The sequence below is a fragment of the Nelumbo nucifera genome, chromosome 8, assembly GCF_055504915.1.
Source record: "Nelumbo nucifera cultivar China Antique chromosome 8, China Antique-T2T, whole genome shotgun sequence".
Taxonomy (NCBI): Eukaryota; Viridiplantae; Streptophyta; class Magnoliopsida; order Proteales; family Nelumbonaceae; genus Nelumbo; species Nelumbo nucifera.
In genome coordinates this window covers 14,980,998-15,002,301 of record NC_142656.1, presented here as the reverse complement: position 1 = coordinate 15,002,301, position 21,304 = coordinate 14,980,998, and the positions used below count along the sequence as shown (strand labels likewise).

Below are 21,304 nucleotides of genomic sequence, written 5' to 3'. Positions count from 1 at the left end.
AATATAAATTATACATGTCATATTATAATATTTATAAAATATATAATATAATATAATATAACATATATATATATATATATATATGTGGACCGGAATGAACTTAAAATATTAGACCTAGGCTCGGCCCTAAAATTTACAAACTTAATGCGAGCCTAGAATGGAAGGGTCTGAACACAAAACCCAGGCTCAAACCCAGAATTTCCGGGCTGGGCTGAAATTATCACCCCCTAATAACGTGTCATGCGCAAGAAACAACTAAGACATAAACATTGCCTTTTGCTGATTAAAGCCTCCAATCCCTGGCAAACCAAGACTTGATACTTGATATTAGACCCCTGAACTTTGTTGGTTCTCTGTTATATACAGTTGCTTCCTTTCACTCAGAAAAAAGGAAAAAAAAAAAAAAAAAGAAAGAGTAAAAAAAAAGGTCAATCTTTTCTCGGTCTACCCGTCTAACCGCCGTTGTATAGCTCATAGCTGCATGAAACAAGAGAAGATATTTTTGAAAAATTCTGAAACCTCCCTGGAATTGAAAACCAAAATTTCTAAAACCTCCCCCCAAATTCAATTACAGTTACAGGGGGGAAATGTTAGAAACTTGCAAGCGAGATTGAGTATTTATCCTCCTTTAATTAATCATTCTGTTAGTCTGTAGTCTGTACTCGCTAGTCGCTACTCGGTAGTGGAGAAGTATCCTCAGCCTTCCGTTGAAGATGACGACGACCGCTTTCGATCCTTCGCTGCTATTCTCCGTCGGTTCTTTCTCTTCCTCCTACGAATTCAAGGTTCGCTCCGGCGTTCGAGGAAGAAATCTATCTCCCATTAAATCTGGCGGCAGAGCCAACAAAGCCTCCTCTCTAACCACCACCATCACCACCACCAACAACAGCAACGATGATTCCAGTAAGTTATCTTCCTTTCCTAGTCTAGGTCCTTCTCATGTCTTTTCCCTAAAGTTCAATCTTTTCCAATTCAAGAGTATAGGATTGTTGACCAGTGGAATCTTTTCTGTTCTGGTTTGCTTGGAGTTCCTACATTGGTAAACGGTTAAACATCAAAGATGAACTACAAAGAAGCTTAGAAAACCCCTTTTGCGTCTCTGTCTGTTTATTCATTGTACTAGTTCGAATTTCAGGTGAAAGTGACTTTGGTGCTTTCGGTAGAAGAGGACTTATTCTTACAGCTACGCTGCCATTTATTCTTCGACTTCATAGCTCAACAAATGGGTTTGAAGCCCATGCCGCAGAGTAAGTTTAGTTGCACCCTTAAGAGTTGCCTCAAGAAGGTGTTTGTTGAACTTAGATGGATTTTATTTTGGAATTGGATTGAATGGTATATTTCTGCTTAATGCTGATTAGTGTATCCTTGGCTATCAAGTTGGGTCTTTGATCCAATTATTAATTATAATCTTAGATATATGTGTTGGATGCGCTGTGTAAAAATTATGATCAGTAAAATAGTATTTTCAATTCCCAAGCTGGGCCCTCCAATTAATGTTTCTGTTTTAATGAGCCAGTTTTGCATGATTTTGCATGTTGAACTCTGTATGTCTTGGATTTTAGATGTTTCTGCACAAACTGAAATGTCCCGTTTCTTAATGGACGTTGATGAGTGGTTGCCAGTGAATTTGCACTTATACGAGAAGAGGTGAGGAAGGTAGTGTCAACAGAAAGGGCTGCTGGTGTACTTAGACTGGCTTTTCATGATGCAGGAACCTTTGATATGGAAGAGAACTCAGGTATTTCCTTAGAGAATAGTCTATCGGAGAGGCTCTCTCTCTCTTTTCCCTGTTGTTTGTTCAGCGCCTATCAGAGGTGCTACTTCCTAGGAGAATTGGATGCCTTCCCCCACCCCCCCCAACAATGTGTGTGTGCTGTAGTTCAGCAAACCAAAATGCTATATACTAGCTTGATTAGGGGTTTCAATTATTTCGCTCAGGTATTTGATAAACAACAAGCTAAAAGTATGAGTCAAAGGTAAAGGCAAAGACATTTCTTTCCTGTTCTTATCATAATACTAAGTATCCAAGGAGTTAGGCTGCTAGCGTATTAATATTGATACATAAATTTGTCAGTTATGTTTTTATTCATCCCACTGTAGTTCTCTTACCAAAGCATTCTCAAATCTCAACCATTAAATCTAAGGCTCTAGTTCGATTATGAAAGATTAACAACAGCTGAGCTTGCTGAAACTAAAATTGGCCTGGTATTATTATCTCCCCCGTTAATATATCATGTAGTAAAACTATTCTTTTATGCTGATGAGACCTGAGCTTATTAAAAATAAGTGGACCATCTGGTTAATTCGTATGCTCCTTTTTAATATAATCACAGTTCAGAAATATTCTTCTTGCAGGTGGCATGAATGGTTCCATAATTTATGAACTTGACAGATTTGAAAATGCTGGTCTTAAAAAATCCTTGAAGGCATGCTCTCTCTCTCTCTCTCTAAGCCATCCAAGAGTACTTTAGGCTTGATGCTTTTCATTTCAGAAATTCCATAGATTTGGATTTGCTTAAGGCCTCGTTCATTTTCCAGAAAGTAGGGGTGGGCAAGTTGGTAGGCCCCACGGAAAAGAAATAAACCCACATCCTTTTTCTGGTATTAGTGCCTCCCGCAGAAAATAACGATTACCAAATGGCTCATTTACCTGGGGAAGTAATACCCCCCTCAAACTTGGGTAAATTACTTACCCATGCATGCCAAAAATCGCTAATGTGTGATGGGACAACATTATCCCTTCAATAATGTCACTTTTTTGGATACATTGGTCATTGCACACCTTTACCTAGGGAATAAAAGAACACTGGTAAGTGCTCTTATCCAGAAAAGTGTTTCCCAAGAAACACTTGCCTGGATAAGTGCATTTACCAAGACATGAACGATGCCTAAATGGTAGTCAACAACTTACCCCACCCACCCCCGCCCCCCCCTTTCAACCACTTGTGTTTGCTTGCATCAGTCTGTGGTAAACAGGTCACTACTTTGCTTATGGTTAACCATAAAGTTGACTAATTCTAAATTTACTCCTACTTACATCCAGATTGATCAATATTTATATGATATCCAATCAGCTAACCTCTCAGTGGGTGCATGTTGTTTAGATTGTAGAGAAGGCTAAGAGTGAATTGGACAAAATAAAACCAGGTTATTATGATCTAAACTGATAATTTACACGATTTATAACTTGCTAATAACTTAATTGATTTATACATGTAATGCATGCTAATATGGCTTGCTAACGCAATAGTTGGATTTTCCCTTATTAGTATCTTGGGCGGACATGATTGCTGTTAGTGGTGCTGAAGCAGTTTCAGTATGTGGAGGTCCCATCATTCCAGTTCAGCTAGGAAGGATGGATTCAATGTATGGAGCAGGTTTTGTATCTTATATCACAGTATTGACTTCACTTTAGGATTTAAACTGGAGACCTGACTTCATCTACTCAATTTGTTTTAGGATGGTTAGACAAGTAGCTCGTATGTACCCCAAAATTTTATACAAATCAAATTGAGTAGCAAGAGAAACTTGACCTAAACTTTCAAGTTAAAGTTTCCCAGCACAGTTATTGTTTATCCAATCTTTTAGGCATTTGAAAAGAATTGTTTGAATTGATAGGGTGCCTGATCCAGAAGGGAAGCTTCCTCTTGAAACTCTAGATGCTCCTGGTCTGAAACAATGTTTTCTAAGAAAAGGCTTCTGGTGAGTTCATTATTTTGGTGGCATCTGTCATATTTTCTCTTTTGCATAAATACTTTATGAGATTCAATTACCAGTCTTTACAGTTGCCTTTTTCATTATTGTGGCACAAAACAAGTTTGGCAAGTTATTTTGCTTTATCCTTCTAATATAACCTTGACTGGACTGCTAAATTGATTCTCCGACAATGTGGTCCTTCACCTTTTAATTTCTCAGAGTAGACTTCTATGGCATAATATCTCAAGTATAAAAATGATGAGATGATCCTATAGTATTGGAGGATCATGCATATTTCACCAAATGGGACTGCTCGGCTCCTCTTAGCAAAGACAAAACTAGTAGAAAAACCCTATTCCTTCTTTAGATATTGAAAAAATTTCACCTCTCCTGTGAGAAAACATAATACTCATATTATGAGTCGATCCACTGTGTAACATTAACACAATAGTTAGAAGTGGAAATTTGGCAACAACGGAATGGTTACAGAAAATATCTGTCACATTACATAGTCCAGGAAAAGATAATATAAACCTGGAAACCGAAATGCATGAATCAAGTATGTCATACTAAGTAATTAGTTGTTGACCAGGCAAAGATCAACTCATCTTCCTGATTTGTAAGCTGTATTTGGATGCACATAAAACAAGAAAAAAATGAATGTTTTCCTTTGAAAACGATATTCAATAAGAAAATGAATCATTTTCCTGGTACTTAGTTTAAATTGATAAACAAGCTGAGAAATGTATCAACGTGACTTTTGAATCAAGTTTCCTGAGGACCAACATTTTGTTTGGAAAATGTCTTATTGGAAAACTAAAAGGAATGCGATTTTCCTATATCTGCTTTTCACATTTTGGAGAATGCTTATTTTCCATGGACAATTTACATGCAACCAGACACTGAAATGGCAAGTTTTAGGAAAGCATCCATACATGCAACCAAATGGGGCTGCGATAAGCAATGCTTATTATCTCTTGCCTAGATAGTTATCAAAACATGTTTACTGCAACCCAAGTTTACAGTTTACACTGTCAAAAACTTGAAATTTGTTTTGGGCAACTTGAAGCAGAATGTAAGCCTATATTTAGAAATAGTTGGAAATCATTTTAGAAGCAAAATATGGACCTTTCCTAGAGGCTGGAACCAGATGATGGATAGAAGTTGTGTAAAACATATTATAGTTGCAGGAAAATTGTTTCTAGTGTAGAAGTGCATTTCTCAAGGATGCATTTTAAACAGAATAACAAGTTTGGCGAAACAGTTCAGGTAAAGACTTGGAAATGATGAAGAAATATAATTTTTCCTTGGCAGAAATTCCAAAAACCTTCTGGAAATGATGTCAAAGGGTCAAGTAAAACAGAACTGGAGCATGTTTGTGTAGATACATGCTTCCTTTCTTGAGATTCTCATATGTCTTCTTTCATATAAGTGTGTACCATCATCTGATTCTTTCTTGGTAGCAACAAGAACTTGTTGCACTGCTTTTGTGTATATATTTATTTCCTCTCTCGAGTTCTCATGGATGTTTTCTTTAGTAGTGTATGTAATCTTCTTATTCTTTCTTGGCAGCACACAAGAACTTGTTGCCTTGTCTGGGGCACATACTCTTGGAGGTAAAGGTTTTGGAAGTCCAACTGTTTTTGACAATTCATACTACAAAATACTTCTGGAGAAGCCATGGCTGTCTTCAGGTGAGAATGTGATGTTTTTTTATCCAAACACTTGTCCTTGGTACTTGAAAAGTTTTCAGATTCAAATAAACTATATAATTATCTAAGTCATAAAGTTTCTTATTGTTCATTGATATTCCAACTAAATTTTGAAGCTAAATAAATAAGGCATTTCATGCATGCTAGGTCTCTGTTGTGCTTTAGTTGATTGGTGAGGTGTTGCAAAGAGACCAAGATGATTGGGTGATCTTGATTACACTATCTTACTGTCTATCACATTATTTTTTATCACTAGAAAACCATTAGTACGACCATGAAAACGTGGTTCATTGATCCAATGAGTAGAACATCTCAGGGAAATTTCAGGTTTTTACCTTTAGAAAGGTAGGTTCTTAAATCTCTTTTGCTTTTGTGTACAACAAAGTCATGGATGAGAAAATCTCTTCACTAGTCCCTTGCTAATGCATAAGATTTTAAGAAATTCAGTTGTGGAGACTAGGTCCTGTTCTTGAAATTTAAAATCTTTCTTTTCTTGTATTTCTTTCCTTTTTTCATTTTTTGGTTACCAACATAATTTTTTGTACTTAAGCAATTTTTACAACTTGTGGTTTATTTGTTTAACCGTTTCCATGTGCAGCTGGCATGTCAAGTATGATTGGGCTACCATCAGATCATGCACTAGCTGAGGATGATGAATGCTTAAGGTTTATATCTCGTATTTAAGTCATGCCTTACCATGTGGATTATGAGTTACTATTATGGACAACCCCTCCTGTGTGCTGGAAATAACCTCAATGCCAACTTGAAAAGGATGGCAGATGACCCAGACTAACCAGGGAAAATATGTTTGGTGCTAAAAAGGGGCAGCCCAGTGCATGAGGCTCCCACCAATGCAGGGTCTGGGGAGGGACAGATGTATGTAGCCTTACCCCTGCACATACAGAGAAAAATTCACTATGAATTTCTCCTTTTTCATCAGCTTAACTTGGGACATGTTACGTTCTCTCCTTTCATGTAGATAACACACGTGCACTCCTTGCATGCACAGGTGGATCACCATATATGCAAATGATCAGAAAAGGTTCTTTGAGGATTTCAAGAATGCCTATGTTAAACTAGTGAATTCTGGAGCAAGATGGAAAAGTGTTTAAGAATTTGTTACAAGTAGTAAAGGTAATCATTATTTTTTCTTGGTCAGATTTCCTAGCTGTAAAATTAATGCACTTGGTCATGGTTTCAATTGACCATTGGTATGAGGGCCAAAAAGGTGGTCCATTTTATTACATGGGTAAGAACATTACCATGAGTTTTATGTTGGTATAATGGTACGTTCTTACAAGCCCTTGCAATTTTGTGTCTGGCAAAAGGCAGGGAGAATAGTTTCTTCATTAATTCCTCATTTATGCACATTATTTTTGTGTGACACCAACTCAAAGACTCGTTGAGATTAGTCATATTTTGATTCTGGTCGATGCATTCTTTTTTAGTTTGCAACATAGTCTTTAGTTCCTCGGCAATTTATCGAAGTCAGAGTTTCTTTGTTTCTTTTGTTTTGTCTATTATGTCCTCATGATCATCTGCAATTCACAGCAGCTGGAATGTCAAGATTGAGCAACCAATAGATCATGCACTGGCTGAGGCTGTTGAAGTTATGGTTCTTTGTTCTCTCTTTCCTGTATTCTAACCAGATATGATGTCTCAATATGTGGATTACGAATTATGACCATGGTCTATCACGCCTGGGTACTGCCAGTAAGCTTTATGGAAAACCTGAAAATGGATGGCACATGACCTACACTTAATAGGCAAATCTTCATAGGCAGTTAGGCTGATTTTATAGTTTCCCATGAATATTCTGCTATTCATCAGCAGAACTTTGGGCCTGATAAATCTCTCCTTTGGTGTGTGCTTAAGATGGATATACTCCTTGTGTGCAGGTGGTTTGCAACATATGCAAAGGATTGAAAAAAAAAAAAGGATCCTTTGAAGATTTCAAGAACCACTATACTAAACTGGTGATCTTTGGTGCAAGATGGAAAAAATGTTTAAGAATTTGCTACAAGTGCAGTATAGAAGTAAGCATTCTTTCTTCTTGATCAGATTTACCATTTGAATGTAAAGAATAGGAAAATCTAGAAATGCTTTTATTGGCATACTTTTTATTTACTACACTAGTCGGTATCCTAACTGTCAAACCAATGGAATTGATTGTGGTTTTACTGGACCACTGCCACTGAATTATGAGTATTCCTGTGAATTATTGATGAAGATCATTCACTTGATGCAAGTTTCTGGCCAGGACTGATCAAGTTAATGGTCCATAATTTGGACCATTTGATATGATAGGTATGGTTAGATTGGACAAGTTGAGTTGATGGGTGTGGTCCGTGTGGACTGCAATATTTTAGCAATTATCTGCCTAATCTTATTCTTGTATTAGGAGAAAAAATGCATAAAATCAGTATGTCCAGTTTGGACTGTAGCTTTGCAAAACTGGATTAATCGATTTGCATCTTGACTCTGTCATAATCCTTGTGGTCCGGAGATGGGCAAGGTTGGGAGCTTTCCCACGTGAGAATCTGTCTGACACATGCAAGGAAGAGCAGAGAGTATGTATTACTGCCAATAGATAATTTTGCTTCTTTCCAGCATCACTACAGTCAAAGAGGGTCCTTGTCGGTATCTTCTTCTGTGAAACAAGGAGTCAAGGACTGGGGAGGTTTGTGTCGTTCATCTATCCCTTGTACACAGAATGAAGAACGTGCAATCTCTTTTCACCCTGTGTTTGGTAAGGCCCATTTAGAATGTGTTGCCAAGCGATTCTCTTTTCTTTGTTTTGTTCTGAAGGTCTGTCCCTTGACTCAAACCAGTATCGCTAGCATTTCTGAGAGAGAGAGAGAGCTTGAAAATTGACAAAGGATCAGGGTTCCATTATTCAATGGATTCCACCTTGAAGATTATCTGGGCCAAAAAGCAGCTTGAATTTATATACAAATTGTTTATTTTTAACTGAAATAGGTGGATGGTGGTGAAAAATTCTGATTGTACTCTCTGAAAGATATGAAAATGAAGCGTGAATCAGACAATCTAAAGACATTTGATTATGCTTTTTTTTTATGTAAATCCCCTATTGGAAGGGACCCATCAATTATGAGTCCTCTTCTTGGTACCTACCAAATGGTAAGTTAAGATACTTTTCGGAAAAAAAAAAGGAGTTATGAGGACTCCAGATCGCATCTAGCAGCGATTGCTCTATGTCTACAGCCTGGAACCAATCCCAAGGCTGGGCTTTTGAATTTTTATAAATAAACACGCAGAAGGTGGAAAGAGTTGGGAACAAGCAAGCATTTTTAAAGTAATTTACGTGAGGAAGAACAATCTTTAGCTCATCCGTCAACAGAATAAATAAATAGAGAGAGAGATGAGAATGATCCTTAAAATCTCTCTTTATATATATAATGAGAATTTTTCAAATTAAAGGGTCACAGGTTGCTGGTTCGACCATCTGGGTTGGATGGATCAAACTGTGGCACATCAACAATTCAGCATGTAATTATATGTATGTACGATATATATTTTTATTTGTTTTTAATTTTTTTTATAAAAATGCTAAAAATTGAGATTTAAGACAAGTTTTTTTTTGGCAAAAATAGCATGGTAAGACATCTTGGGAATGCATAGGTCTCCAAAAGTTATCCACAATCAATATAAAGATAATCCAATCAAGCAACTGAATTTCAAAGTTGTGATCTCCAAAAATTTATATATACTTAATCAGGTGAAACATGTCAATGATTCAACTGCTCAGGTCAACAATTTTTGGTCAACCTAGATTTAAAAGAGAAAAAAAAAAAAAAAAACAGATCTGGAATTATGATCGGGTGACGTTTTGATCGATTTGACCAACCGGATCAACCACGGGTTAGAAAACACCGGTTAAGGCTAACAAGTAATAAAGCTGTTTATGCAGAAAGAATGCCGACTTGGGCGCTCCCAGGAAAGAAACAAAAGTTTTTGGAACCCTGTTTAAAGTTTACTAGGCTACTGGCCGAGGAGGCCCAGGCGAGAAGACTGTCAATTGGTAGATTATCTATGTTTAACTAATCAAATTGTTATATATTTTTATGAAGTATAAAAATATGCATTTATTAAAAAAAAATCTATATATTTTTTATTGAAAAGATCATTTGATTGGAACGATTGACCAAGAGGAAACCCCCCCCTGCCAAGATCACTTCACACTTCTGAGTTCTGATCCAGGACTGTGTGTTGATCGGGTGGAACCGAATATCATTGAAATCCAAAGTTGATCCATTAAAACATTCGGATCACAATCATATAATATAATGTATCAACTCAATCACATTTCTATGAGGCCAAAACATAAATAATAAAATAACAAACATCCTTTTGATTCATTCAATATAAGAGTTGATTGCTGTATAAACTCTCCCTCCTCTATTATGTACACCAAGCATTTTCACTCAGACGAATCGCAATCAGGTACAACCATTTTTCAAATAACAGTAAGAAATCAAGAAGCAAATTAACACCGTAACATGGGACATTGGGATGTGAACCACAGCCAAGCCAAAGTACCTGCCAGACGGATATCCTCACCATTAGCTAACTCTCAATCTATTAAGGCTGAAGTTAAGAAAAATCTAGATGATGGCTGAGGAATATTGTCTGGTAACTTACCAAATAGGTGCCCGTGGGATCGACAGTTCAAGAAAAGGATTATGACTTACCAACAGCCTTGTATGCAATGCATGCACCCCATTAACTGTGAAAAAGTCACCAACATTAGGTAAAGCATAGTACAAGAAAGAAAGATGAGATAGCTAAAAACTGTCAAATTCAGAAAAAGAAAATAAAGCAAAAACCACCAATGCAGATATAATTTCCACAAGCAGGGCAAAGAAAAGACGGGAGGAAAGAGGATCTTTCCAAGCTTGTGTTTCATGAGAGTCATGGTACAAAATTGGGATTTTCTAAAATAAAGCCCATATTCATATATACTGTAAGGTGTTACCAATCCAACCATTGTACCTGGGAGTCCAAGATTATGTAGCAGTTTGTTTAGATCCCAAGTTCTCTTATTGACTTGAAAGAAATACAAATTGAGAAGGATGCCTTTGTTTAACCAAAACACAACCAAACTCGATTGAAAAGGGAAAAATAAAAGCAAGAGGAGAGAGAAAAATCATATGGTTGAAGCTAGTTAGTTGACTAGTTTACCCCAATGAGCAATCAATTTCCTTTATAAAAAATGATCCTTCATTAAGAATTGTTTATTTATGAATGTTCAATAATAAATAATATAGTAAATTAAATGTAGAATATGTTGTAAATGCTTAAGACCTCTTTTAATTTCTGCCGAAATGGCATACATATTTGTATTCGAAAGGGTGGAAAAACAGATGATCAATCTATATTGGTTTATATATGCTATAATGTACAACAGAAAAAAAAAAAGAAAAAACACTTAGTTCAGTGTAAATACTAACAGTGTTTCTTAAAATAGTTGAAAGGAGAAGAATCTCACCAGGTTTAGGCCAAAATGCTGGATTGACAAGAATGGGAGTATGACAAACCAAAATACAATATCTGTAAGAATCACAGGACCTCCGCAGGTCTGTTCAAAAAGATGATTTTATTGGTCAAGTAGGGAGCTTCCCTATGTTCTGTGACATGGAGGGGATCCTACAACTGATCAAGATCATCCATCAGATAAGAGAACTTCATGATTAGCTCTGTTTTAATCCCCTTGTCCATGCATATCCAACATGTTGAATTGATAATAGCCCTTAAATTTAATCTTTTAAGCTAAAAGTTTGCAATAAAAAATGACTTATTCTGGGAAAAAAAAAACAGCTAGATCTTTTGGGTTACCTAAACCACCACCAATGTTCAAGAATTGAATATCAAAGACTTCAGCTTGGATTTGGTAAATGCAGTTCACTTCACTGTGAGGACGGTAAAATACTTTAATATGTTAACCTGAAAACAAAATGAAATAGCAGAGAGGTTACTATTGCAATGAGCAAAAGAAATTAAAAAAAAAAAAAAAAGGTCTACACATGTAGCATTCATAGGAGTGCAACTTGGGTTGGCCTGGATTTAGCATAGGATCCAGTTAAAACTCTTTAGCTATGTATGGTACTTAAATCTGCATCAAAACTAGATTTGTCATATTAAAGCAAATGCATTCACCAATTAACCAACTGTACCTCTTTTTGCATTGTTCATTTGTTCGTAACTGTCACTGAGCAGTTTTCCCTATCAAATTTGTTGTTTAAGATAGGGGAAGTGTTTCAACATCTTTTATACATCCATGGTTTAGAAATAAACAGTTAGTTAAGAATTTTTTTTTATTAATGGTTTCTAGTTGAATTAGGCTCGTTGAAGATCTCAATAGTTCAACCTAATTCAGGTTGGATGAGGAACGTATGTGCTGAATGCCAATCCTAAGTAATAGAACTTGGGGACCCAAATCCAATTTTCCTACCCTAACCCCAAACCTGAATTTAAAACATTTAAAAAAAAAACTAAACTAAATACTTAGAAAAATTTAAAAAAAAAAGAACCTAAACTAATGATCGTAGCAACAGGATTCTTAAAGTCAAAATTCAAAAAAACTTTTTTTAAACCGGATCAGAATAGAATGTAGCTGGATTCAATCCAAATCCAACCCAATTACAGCCCTAAGAGTAAGATGCAACCCAATTACAGCCCTAGTAGTAAGATGCAACCCAATTACAGCCCTAGGGAGAAGTACAAGAACATGAACTCGCATGCAACACAAAGCATAAAAAGGTAAAAGCATCAACCTAAGAGTAAGATGGAACCCAAGAACCAGAAAAGGAACAACCAAGTCAAACAGGTTCAGAGCTTATACTTGCTGCAATGCTTAAGCTTCTTCCGCTTGCTGCTGCTTTCATCTACCCGGGTCTCCGGAACTGTATAATCTCGTAAAGGGTGATACTTCAATAATTGCAGCTGTTCCTTTGCTGCATCAAGCCTCTGATTCTCAACTCTATAAGCCTTATCATACACCTTGATCTGTTGCCTACATAGTTTTACTTCCATTTCTAGAGCAGTGATACGAGAATCAACAGGCACAGAAGTTTGCCCAACTATCTGTTTTTGCCAACCACGGATGATATGTGGCTGCCACACATTCAAGGCTACTGCAGCTTGCCTTGCCTTCTCCAGATTTTTCAATTCTGCCAGTGTTGCTTTCATCTTTTCATTCTCTTGTAAAGATCGATTCCGGATATCTCGAAGATTTGCGGAACAAACAGCAATTTGGCTTTCTACTCTAAGAACCGCACGGCGATGGGCTGCCAGCATACGTGCTTTGTCTCTCTCAAACCTGGTCCTGTAAAGCTCTTTAAGAGAAGATGTGGGAGGTTCAAGTGATGAAGGATCATTATAATTTCTGGAGCGAAAATCTAGGGTTAGCAAAGTGGACCATAAGGAGTCTTCATTGGCTAATCTGTTGAGGCGTCTGCAAGTGATTGAGATGCAGCAGAGGCCCCTGTAACCGAAATACGACTTAGTCATGCCCATCTCCAAGATTCTTCTCCACATCTCGTCTGGCAAAACCGACATGGTTTCTCGCCAAAAAAATGGTATGTCAACCGAATTGTGAAAGGAAGAACTATTATAAAACCCTAAAATCGAATCCCAGTATTAGAATTTGAGACCCAGATCTGGGTGAAACTTCGAGACGGAGTGGATGTCGGTTTCTTCGATTATCCAACGCTAAAGCCAAACTTCAGCCAACCGTTTGGGAGAGCTGAAGCTCAGCGGCATCTCGCTTTACGACACGTTATGTTTGGTGAAAATACGAGAGTTCATTTCATATATGAGACCAGATCTGCTCCTCACACCTGGCGCTTCATAGGCGCCTCACACGCACATCGGAAATATTTCCCATACTTATTTGTTATCATTGTTCTCAATGCACGGTGTGTGAGGCGCCCAATTGTGAGGAGCAGATCCAGTCACTTCGGGATTATGTGCTTTAGGGCTTTAAAAGCAAAACCTTAAAACTTATTCAAATGCAAGATTTTATGATGCAAAAAGACATGGTATAGCTTTGATGAATTAAAATTCATTCGTAAATTTTGATAAATAACACGTTGTTTTCTGGGTTTCTATCATATAGGGGCAACCTTTGTGGTTTAATATCAATAAAAGCAATATAATTAAAAAAGATTCAAAAATAGATTAACTTTTTAAAAATAATATTAATAAAGGATAAAAATATTGTTCATCTTCTTCTTCTTGCCCTTTGTTCATCAGAGCCACCGCCCGCCGCCTCTGCCTTTGCTTTTGATAACATTGCCGGAGGTGGCAGTGGCGGCGACAGCAACGATGCTAGTGGTTTCTCTGTCCAACACCGCCACTTCCGGCCACCTCTGCCTCCGGTCACCTCCGGCAACGTTGCCAGAGGCGGAGGCAGAGATGGACGGAGGTGGATGGAGGCGGCGATGGGTGACAGCGGATGGCGGTGGCGGGTGGTGGCGGACGGCGACTCTAGTGAACAAATGGTAAGAAGAAGAAGATGAACATTGTTTTTGCCCTTTATTGATATTATTTTTAAAAAGTTAACCTATTTTTGAATTTTTTTTAAATACATTACTTTTATTGATATTAAACCCCAAAAGTTACCCTTATATGCTATTACCCTATTAGGGATGGAACTTTTCCTCAAGATCGCATTCTGTTCACTCATGGGTAAACATGTTATTTCATTCGTCTTAATTGCGAATTAATGGAAACTTTCTTTGTTACCAATCATTCGATTGGTTGAGCTGCCCATTTTTTATTCTTCTTCTCATTTTTTACTCTCCTCCATCGAATCCAAGCATCCATCGACGACTCACTGCACATTGGTGTCATGAATGCATAAGCCACCGACAACAGGAAAAAATCCACCATTCCCCGACTCACCCTCCCCTCCATTATCCCTTCTAATACTCGTCCATTCTTCTGAAAGACTCTGTCAAGTTTTTGTCGGGAGCTGTTCCAATTCGACACATTCTCTATATTTATTAGAAATAATGCATAAGGAGAAGTTGGAGAGAGACAGAGAAATAAAGTTTAGGAAGAGCCTAAGCAATCAGATCGAGGAGACGTAGCTTGAGTGAAGAGATTAATTTCTTTGGTACAACGAATTGAAGAAGCATTTGAATATAATTAGTCCAAAATGATTTCACCTCTCTAAATCAATAATGCTAATGACATCTTCAAATCAATCAAAAACATATTAACAGGCGTTTTATATTTTGAGGGAGGGAGTTGAATTACAGTGGAGTACTACAAAATCACATGGTGGTGATACTGATTGCAGCAACAGCCGTGTCGTGCCTTCCTATCTCACCATTGCTCCTTTCTTCTCTGCCAATGCCCCTATCATGATCTTCTCGTACCCGCCATTGCCACCGCCACCACCTCTAGCTGCCACATACACCACCAGCGCCGCCTGAACTGGCCCCAGGCTTGGATTATACGCTATCGATTCCACATACAACCCTTTGTAAACCTTCCATTTGGTGTCCATTAGCATACTTCAGTTTCTTGTTATAATCCAATACAACTCTGTCTTTGCTATAGCATCGATTGGCCTCACCATTAATCTTAATGACACCGTTGTTGTGGTCGTCATCGCTGAAGGTCAGGCCGTCGTGATGGGGCTCCAGAAGTAATGGCACATCTTTGTCAAGTAAATCGTCGGGACCGAATCGCTAGGGCAGGAAATGTAACCGAATCTCTGGGGCAACGTCTCTTATCAAACGGGATAATGGAGGGGAGGGAGAGCGGGGGGACAATGGATTTTTTTCTGTTGCCGGTGGCTTATGCGTTTACGATGCCAGTGTGCAGTGAGTCTACGATGGATGCTTGGGTTTAGTGGAGGAGAGTCAAAAATGGGAAGGAGAGTAAAAAATGGCCAGTTCAACCAGCTGAATGACCAGTAATGGAAAAAATTTCTGTTAATTTGCAGTTAAGATGGATGAGATAACGTGTTCATCTCTCATTAGAGGATGCACCCGTTCAGTGCACCCATGGGTGCACAGAACGCGGATTCCTTTTCCCCGTAAAACATTATATCTTAATAAGTTCTCTGGTATTCTAAGATTATTATTTATTCCCCAACATCTAGTTAATAAAAGGGCTTAACTACCGTTTTGGTTTAGCAACTATTTGTATAATCACTTACTTTGTATTTGGTTTGAAGGAAAATGTAGGAAAACCTATACAAGGTTTGCTCTGACTTTTGATTTCTAACAATTCTGCTCCGTCTATGTTAAATCTTCTCCCAACTACAATTCTAACGTTGGTTTCTGGTCTCACTCGAGGAAACCACTCACCCCTCTTCAATGATAAAAAGAAAAGAGAAACCCAGTACTATCCACCATAACTCTCCATTGTTCAATTAAATACAGTTTAATTGCTGTAACAGTTAATAGTTCAGGTGGGATTCATTGCCTAACAGTTTATCATTTAAGTTATTCTCCATTCTATCATATTTTCCTAGAAAAATGGCATAATCTCCTCTGGTTGTGCTTGTTAGCTTTGAAACAAAACAAATAAAATAAGAAAAACACTTTGTTAGTGCTGTGAATGGTGGACCGAAGGGTCCACCGAATGAAGTGCGAAGATCTCGAAAGGATGAATCAGCCTCAAGGGAATAGGGCGAGAGGAGGAATGTTTACAGCAGCTGGCTTCTTGTCTGAACAGTAATTACTCGACCAATTCCCAAAATGAAACATATTAGATCATCGAACCAGCAATTAGGAATTGGAAAATAATTTCTTTTTTTTTTCTGAAAATCAACCCTCAATCATAAAATCAACCCATTGTTTCAACAACCCAAGCTGGTGGTTCCAATTCTATTATTTGCAACCCTAGCAGCTCAAGAGGCTGATGATTCAAACCCGATTTTTATAGATCGAGACCCTGAAATCTTCTCAGTCATTTCTGTTCTCCAGTCTAATTGGCTTCCTTCAACTGCTTGTTAATTCTCCAAACAAGGTACTTGTGGGAAGTTGCTAAAATGAGTTGAGGTCGAGCCATAGATTTGTCGGCAGGAGCAAAAGCCTATTATCGTAATCTGTAATACTGCACTTTGTCAAATTTAAATGGCACAATGTCAGTTTTCTTCACAATGTTACATTTTAAAAATTTGAAGAAAAACAGTAGTTTAAGTTATTGTCTATTTGTTAAATCGTAGGGATAGTTTTAAGTATTTAACCCTTAATAAAATAGAACCATCCATTTGCCTATGGTGGAAAGAGAAGATAAAAAGGATTTGGGGAGACTCAAACAAGAGCAACCAGGATGCCAACAAGTCTCTAATCAAACCAGTATGTCAAGACCAAGAAGTTGTGCATTTTATTAGTAAAGCTTGGAACATGCAATGCCCAGAAAAAATTGAAGTATTTGTGTGGCTTCTATTGTTAGATAAACTTCCAAACAAAATGAACCTCACCAAAAGAGGTATGCAAACCCCCATCAGATTGCCCTTTCTAAGGAGAACCTGAGGATGAGATCACCAATATGGTAAAACAAGTGTGGAATTTGAGTGAACCCAACTTAGCTCTCACCACCATGGATCTGAAATGGGATTTCAAAAACTGGTGGAAAGCATAATGGAGTTTAAAAAGGATTCTATGGATTCTTTGGATTTGGAGAGGATTAGTTTCACTCTATGGCTAGAAATTTTCAAAATAAGAGCTCACCACCTCGGAGGTGGTAAAAAGAGCAAAAGAAAGTTTGAAGGAATTTATTGAAGCCAGTAGCCATCTGATCTTCCAAAAGCTCAGAAAGCTTTAGCCTGGATAAAATGGGATCCTCCTCCAAATAGATGCTATCAAAATGAATTTTGACACTCCTCGTGTGGAGGAGGGTACCTCTGCTTTTGGTTGTATGGTAAGAGACATTACAGGTAAAATTCTATTAGCAAAAATGGGGCACATTGGACAGATTTCAATCATAGTAGTTGATGAAGTATGGGCTGCGTTGGAAGTCCATAAACTCGCACAACGATTCTATCATGCCCACATTATCATCAAAGGTGACTCTCTGGTTGTAGTTAAAGCTCTTCAACAAAAGTTCAGTTCGTCATGGAGGTGCATACTTCTAGCTTGAGGACTGCCGAGCCATTGCTGAAAGCATCCCCCTTGGACTCAAGTATGTTCACTCTTACAGAAAGTAGCTGACTGAAATTTGGGTTAGTTGAACGCGATGGCTGTTCAGGGGTCTGTGGAACCAATGATGAGGTTCCATGCTTTATGGGCCTCACTATAAAAAGTGCAGTCCCCATGTATTTAAATACTGGCGTGGAACCTTATCATTGGTTCCACAGCCTGCTGAACAGCCATGTTCAGCCAAACCTTGCACATCTGACTGGTTAGTTAGGCAAGGGCAGCAAAAACATGAAGTTCTCATGCCCCCTAGGAGCTACGCTATATATATCTCTCTTCTCGATTTGGCTGGTATATCTCTCCTGCGTCTTGTTTGGTTTGTCCTATTTATAAAAGAAAAAAAAAAAAAAAACAGGGGGGCCTGCCTGGGTTTAGCCGAGCACTTTAGCTATTCAGCGGGCTGTGGAACCAATGATGAAGTATCATATCAGTATTTAAATACATGGACCCGCATCTTTACAGTAGGGCCTATGAATTTATTACTAGCATGGAACCTCATCATTGGTTCCACAGCAGCTAATGCATTCAACTAATCCAAATTTGACTTGCCCCCTGTGTAAATGGACTGGGTTTTCCTGATATTAAATGGGTACAAGGGGGGGATGGAAAATCGGGGATAGATTGGCATATAATTTTCTAAACTTGCCTTGAACTTGATAAATCATTAAAATATTCTTAAGTATAATATTAATTTTAAAATACACTTGAATTTCCCCCAAATTCTAAAAAAAAAATCTTAAGGTCCCATAATCAAAATTTTAAAATACCCCCAAATTCTCATAATCTTATATCTAAAATATATACCTTTGATATATTTTAAGTAATTTATTTGGGGTGGGGAAAATTGAGAAATTCCCCATCCCCAACTAGGAAAGGGTGCCCCATTCCGAACTGGCAATTGCCATTTGTCAACAAATTTCAATTTTGATATGAGAATTAAACAAGGATAAGCTACTTTTTTTCTTGAAAAGATAAATTCATAATGTTGGTAACCCATTAGTTGAGTTGGTTAATCACATCATATCCCTACAAATACGGAGGCATGGGATCAAACCTGCTTAACTGCAAATTCTTAATAGTAAATTCAGTGGACCTCACATACACCTTGCTCTCCACCCGTTAAGCCCCCTTAAATGTTTAATTTGTAATACCAAAAAAGTAAATAAATGCATAATAAATCATCATCATCATCATAGCCTCATACCTTTTGAGACCCGGCCCATTAGTCATTATCTTATGGGATTTAGCTTTTGTCCTTACAAATTTGATTCTCACACCATCCTCACAACCCTTTCAGCTGTGGATAGGGAACATCTTTCCTGAACAAAAATATACAGAATACAAAGATGTTTTCAATGCATGGTTGCAAGTATAGGAGAATGGTGTGAGGACCAATTTTGTGAGAACAAAATCCAAAGTCTACCTTATGATGTCTCATATGAAAACCATGTAGGACATGATTAGTACCATTCTGTCTAGATGTGTGACCCGGCTTTAATTTTTGAGCCTGGATCCTCTATGACAATTTGACAGAGTAAATACGAAGATTTAGTTGCAGAAGGAGACCACATATCCAACAACTTGGGCACAGTAGCATTACATATGGTTTCTCAAAATTGCTAAGCTGCCTTTCTACAAAGGCAAATAGATCATTGTATTCAGAGTTCTGATCTCTACGATTAGGATCACAAATTGGATTGAGTTGGTTTGAGAATTTGTCAAATCTTCAACGAACCCTAACCATAACCTAAGCACAATGTAGTTGAAGTTCTTCAAATCGGGCTGCCGGACTTGAGGCCCTATCTACAATCAGCACATGGTATTGGGTAGGGTACTTGTAACTTACAACCACTCTATTCAAGTGTACATGAGTTATCCCATAAGACATTGAATTGGACCAGTTTTGGGTTGGACCTAGTCCAAATCAAAATCAATTTGAACAGATTGAACAGACCAATAAGACATTGAATTGGACCAGTTTTGGGTTGGACCTAGTCCAAATCAAAATCAATTTGAACAGATTGAACAGACCAATAAGACATTGAATTGGACCAATCTAAATTTAATTAATAGTCCAAAATATTTATAGTATTGAATATGATAGATTTATATTGGATTGGGTCAAATTAAAACAATATCTGATCCATTGATAGAAAATAAGAATATAGGTGTCAATGAACCAGGTTTAGATTGTAACAAATCTAAATTAAAACCAATTTGAACAGATTGGACGGTCCAGATATGGGATTGGACTGATCCAAAATATTCATCGAAATGGATTGCACCTGATCCATTTATAATAAACTCATATTAGGCCGGTCCAATTGACACCCCTAGAACTCGTGGTCGTGGTTTGAAGAGTTCACTTGATATGAGAGACTAAATCAAGTTTGATTTGTGATTAAATCCCCCATTTTGTTTGGAAGAATGAGATCAATGGCAATGTGATAATACTTTAAAAGCATTTGAATTAAAAAGTTAAATTAAATTTTTATTTGATAGCAAGGGATATGATATGAGTTGGCTTTTTAATTTGGGTAAATTACAATGACCCCTGTCTTTTCATTAGTTTTTCGTTGGAAGAAAAAACACTGTTCATCTTTAAAGCTCAAAACGGTAAATCGAAATAACGTTATTGCATGTAGAAATATTTCTTTCGTAATTGTACGTCAGAGTAATTCTCGATTGGATCATTACAATCTCTCCTGTTGCTTATACAGGGATCAAACTTTTAGAGTTCAAGCCATCGATAGTTGCACCAGCGGCAATTAGTTCTTTCACTTGCAATTCCCTTGCTTTAAAAAAGAGATTTCCTCTTGTGTATACGTAAATAAAGTAAGCGCTTTCCCATTTTATTCATCTCCTTTGAAAAAAAGGACAAATGAGATGTATTCTTTATAACCCCTCTTAAAATCCATTTTGTTATTTTCTCTTGGTTACAGGAGAACCTGTTCGATGCAAGACATAGTGATTGATGGCTACGAGTCGGTATTTGATATGGTTTCGAGCTCGGACACGCCAGTCAACGTACTCGACCAGTACGACTCGAGCTCGGAAAGCGAGAAGACCAGTTCCACCATCTCCATCGCCACTCCTACTATAAAAACAGCGGAGAGAGACATCAAGCGGCGAAAGTTGAGCGATTTCTGCAACGATAATGTGTTCCAGCTTTCACAGATACAGCAGTGCTGAATTCCTGACAAGTAATCTGATACAACAGCATAACTCATCCAGGGAACGACATCAGCAGCACCATGGATTAAAAAGAAAAGAAACCAGTCTATGAGAGTGTGTGATACTCTCCCAAAATCCAAATCACTGCTGCCCCTCACGTACACGACAGTCTACCTCCCAAATCCACGAAAAGTAAAAGGAAAACAAGATGAAGTAAGGGGAAAAAAAGAGCAAATGAAAGGAAAAACAGGACTCTATAAAATCTGATATATTTGGGTTTTGAAACACTCCTTGTAGAGAAAGAAGAGAGATCGGGGGAGAGAAAAGTGAGAGAGAGAAATGTGGATTATCGCGTTACTGTTCGTATATTGTGAGGTCGGGGAAGATGAACAGTATTTTTCTCAGATTAAAAAATATTACAACTGTAGATTTCAACCAAAAACTAACAGAGGGGCTTACGGTCACAATATAGGAGGGTCTTTGTTGCAAAACAAAATACAGGAAGGTCTTTACCACAAACTCCATAGTATAAGGGGTGTTTCT

The 21,304-nt window shown here is 37.6% G+C and overlaps 2 protein-coding genes across 11 annotated transcripts; one reads left to right on the top strand and one right to left on the bottom strand.

Annotated features, from left to right (window-relative positions):
* The first annotated feature begins 431 nt into the window (after nt 1-431).
* Nucleotides 432-7,637, top strand: APX6 (ascorbate peroxidase 6). Of its 4 annotated transcripts, none has more exons than XM_010251831.3 (11): nt 435-903; nt 1,136-1,247; nt 1,623-1,738; nt 2,356-2,426; nt 3,105-3,147; nt 3,270-3,366; nt 3,619-3,702; nt 5,269-5,390; nt 6,007-6,073; nt 6,418-6,542; nt 6,963-7,637. In XM_010251831.3, exons 1-10 carry the CDS (start codon nt 714-716, stop codon nt 6,518-6,520), a joined length of 1,005 nt encoding a protein of 334 aa, XP_010250133.1. In that variant the 5' UTR covers nt 435-713; the 3' UTR covers nt 6,521-6,542; nt 6,963-7,637. The 4 variants fall into 4 exon arrangements, with proteins under 4 accessions (XP_088748777.1, XP_010250133.1, XP_010250134.1 ...); XM_010251832.3 differs by having other exon boundaries at nt 436-903; nt 7,307-7,637; XM_010251830.3 differs by having other exon boundaries at nt 436-903; nt 6,960-7,637.
* Nucleotides 7,638-9,753: 2,116 nt separating this feature from the next.
* LOC104592450 (F-box family protein) lies at nt 9,754-13,284 on the bottom strand. 7 transcript variants are annotated; one of them, XR_016079144.1, is made up of 4 exons: nt 12,203-13,284; nt 11,265-11,372; nt 10,071-11,081; nt 9,754-9,968 (listed from the first exon to the last, which is right to left on the bottom strand). XR_016079144.1 is itself a non-coding variant. In XM_088892555.1 (2 exons), exons 1-2 carry the CDS (start codon nt 12,984-12,986, stop codon nt 11,360-11,362), a joined length of 729 nt encoding a protein of 242 aa, XP_088748681.1. In that variant the 5' UTR covers nt 12,987-13,280; the 3' UTR covers nt 9,754-11,359. The 7 variants fall into 7 exon arrangements, 1 of the variants encoding a protein (XP_088748681.1); XR_016079145.1 differs by having other exon boundaries at nt 10,071-10,155; XR_016079140.1 differs by having other exon boundaries at nt 10,071-10,155; nt 10,918-11,372; nt 12,271-13,280.
* Between the last annotated feature and the right edge of the window lie 8,020 nt (nt 13,285-21,304).

Bases quoted from the DNA above. Each gene is read 5' to 3' on its own strand.
- APX6 (XM_010251831.3), top strand. From the start codon at position 714: ATGACGACGACCGCTTTCGATCCTTCGCTGCTATTCTCCGTCGGTTCT. The intron at 3,703-5,268 runs GTGAGTTCATTA...CTTTCTTGGCAG, and splicing joins TTTCTAAGAAAAGGCTTCTG to CACACAAGAACTTGTTGCCT. The intron at 5,391-6,006 runs GTGAGAATGTGA...TTCCATGTGCAG, and splicing joins GAAGCCATGGCTGTCTTCAG to CTGGCATGTCAAGTATGATT.
- LOC104592450 (XM_088892555.1), bottom strand. From the start codon at position 12,986: ATGTCGGTTTTGCCAGACGAGATGTGGAGAAGAATCTTGGAGATGGGC.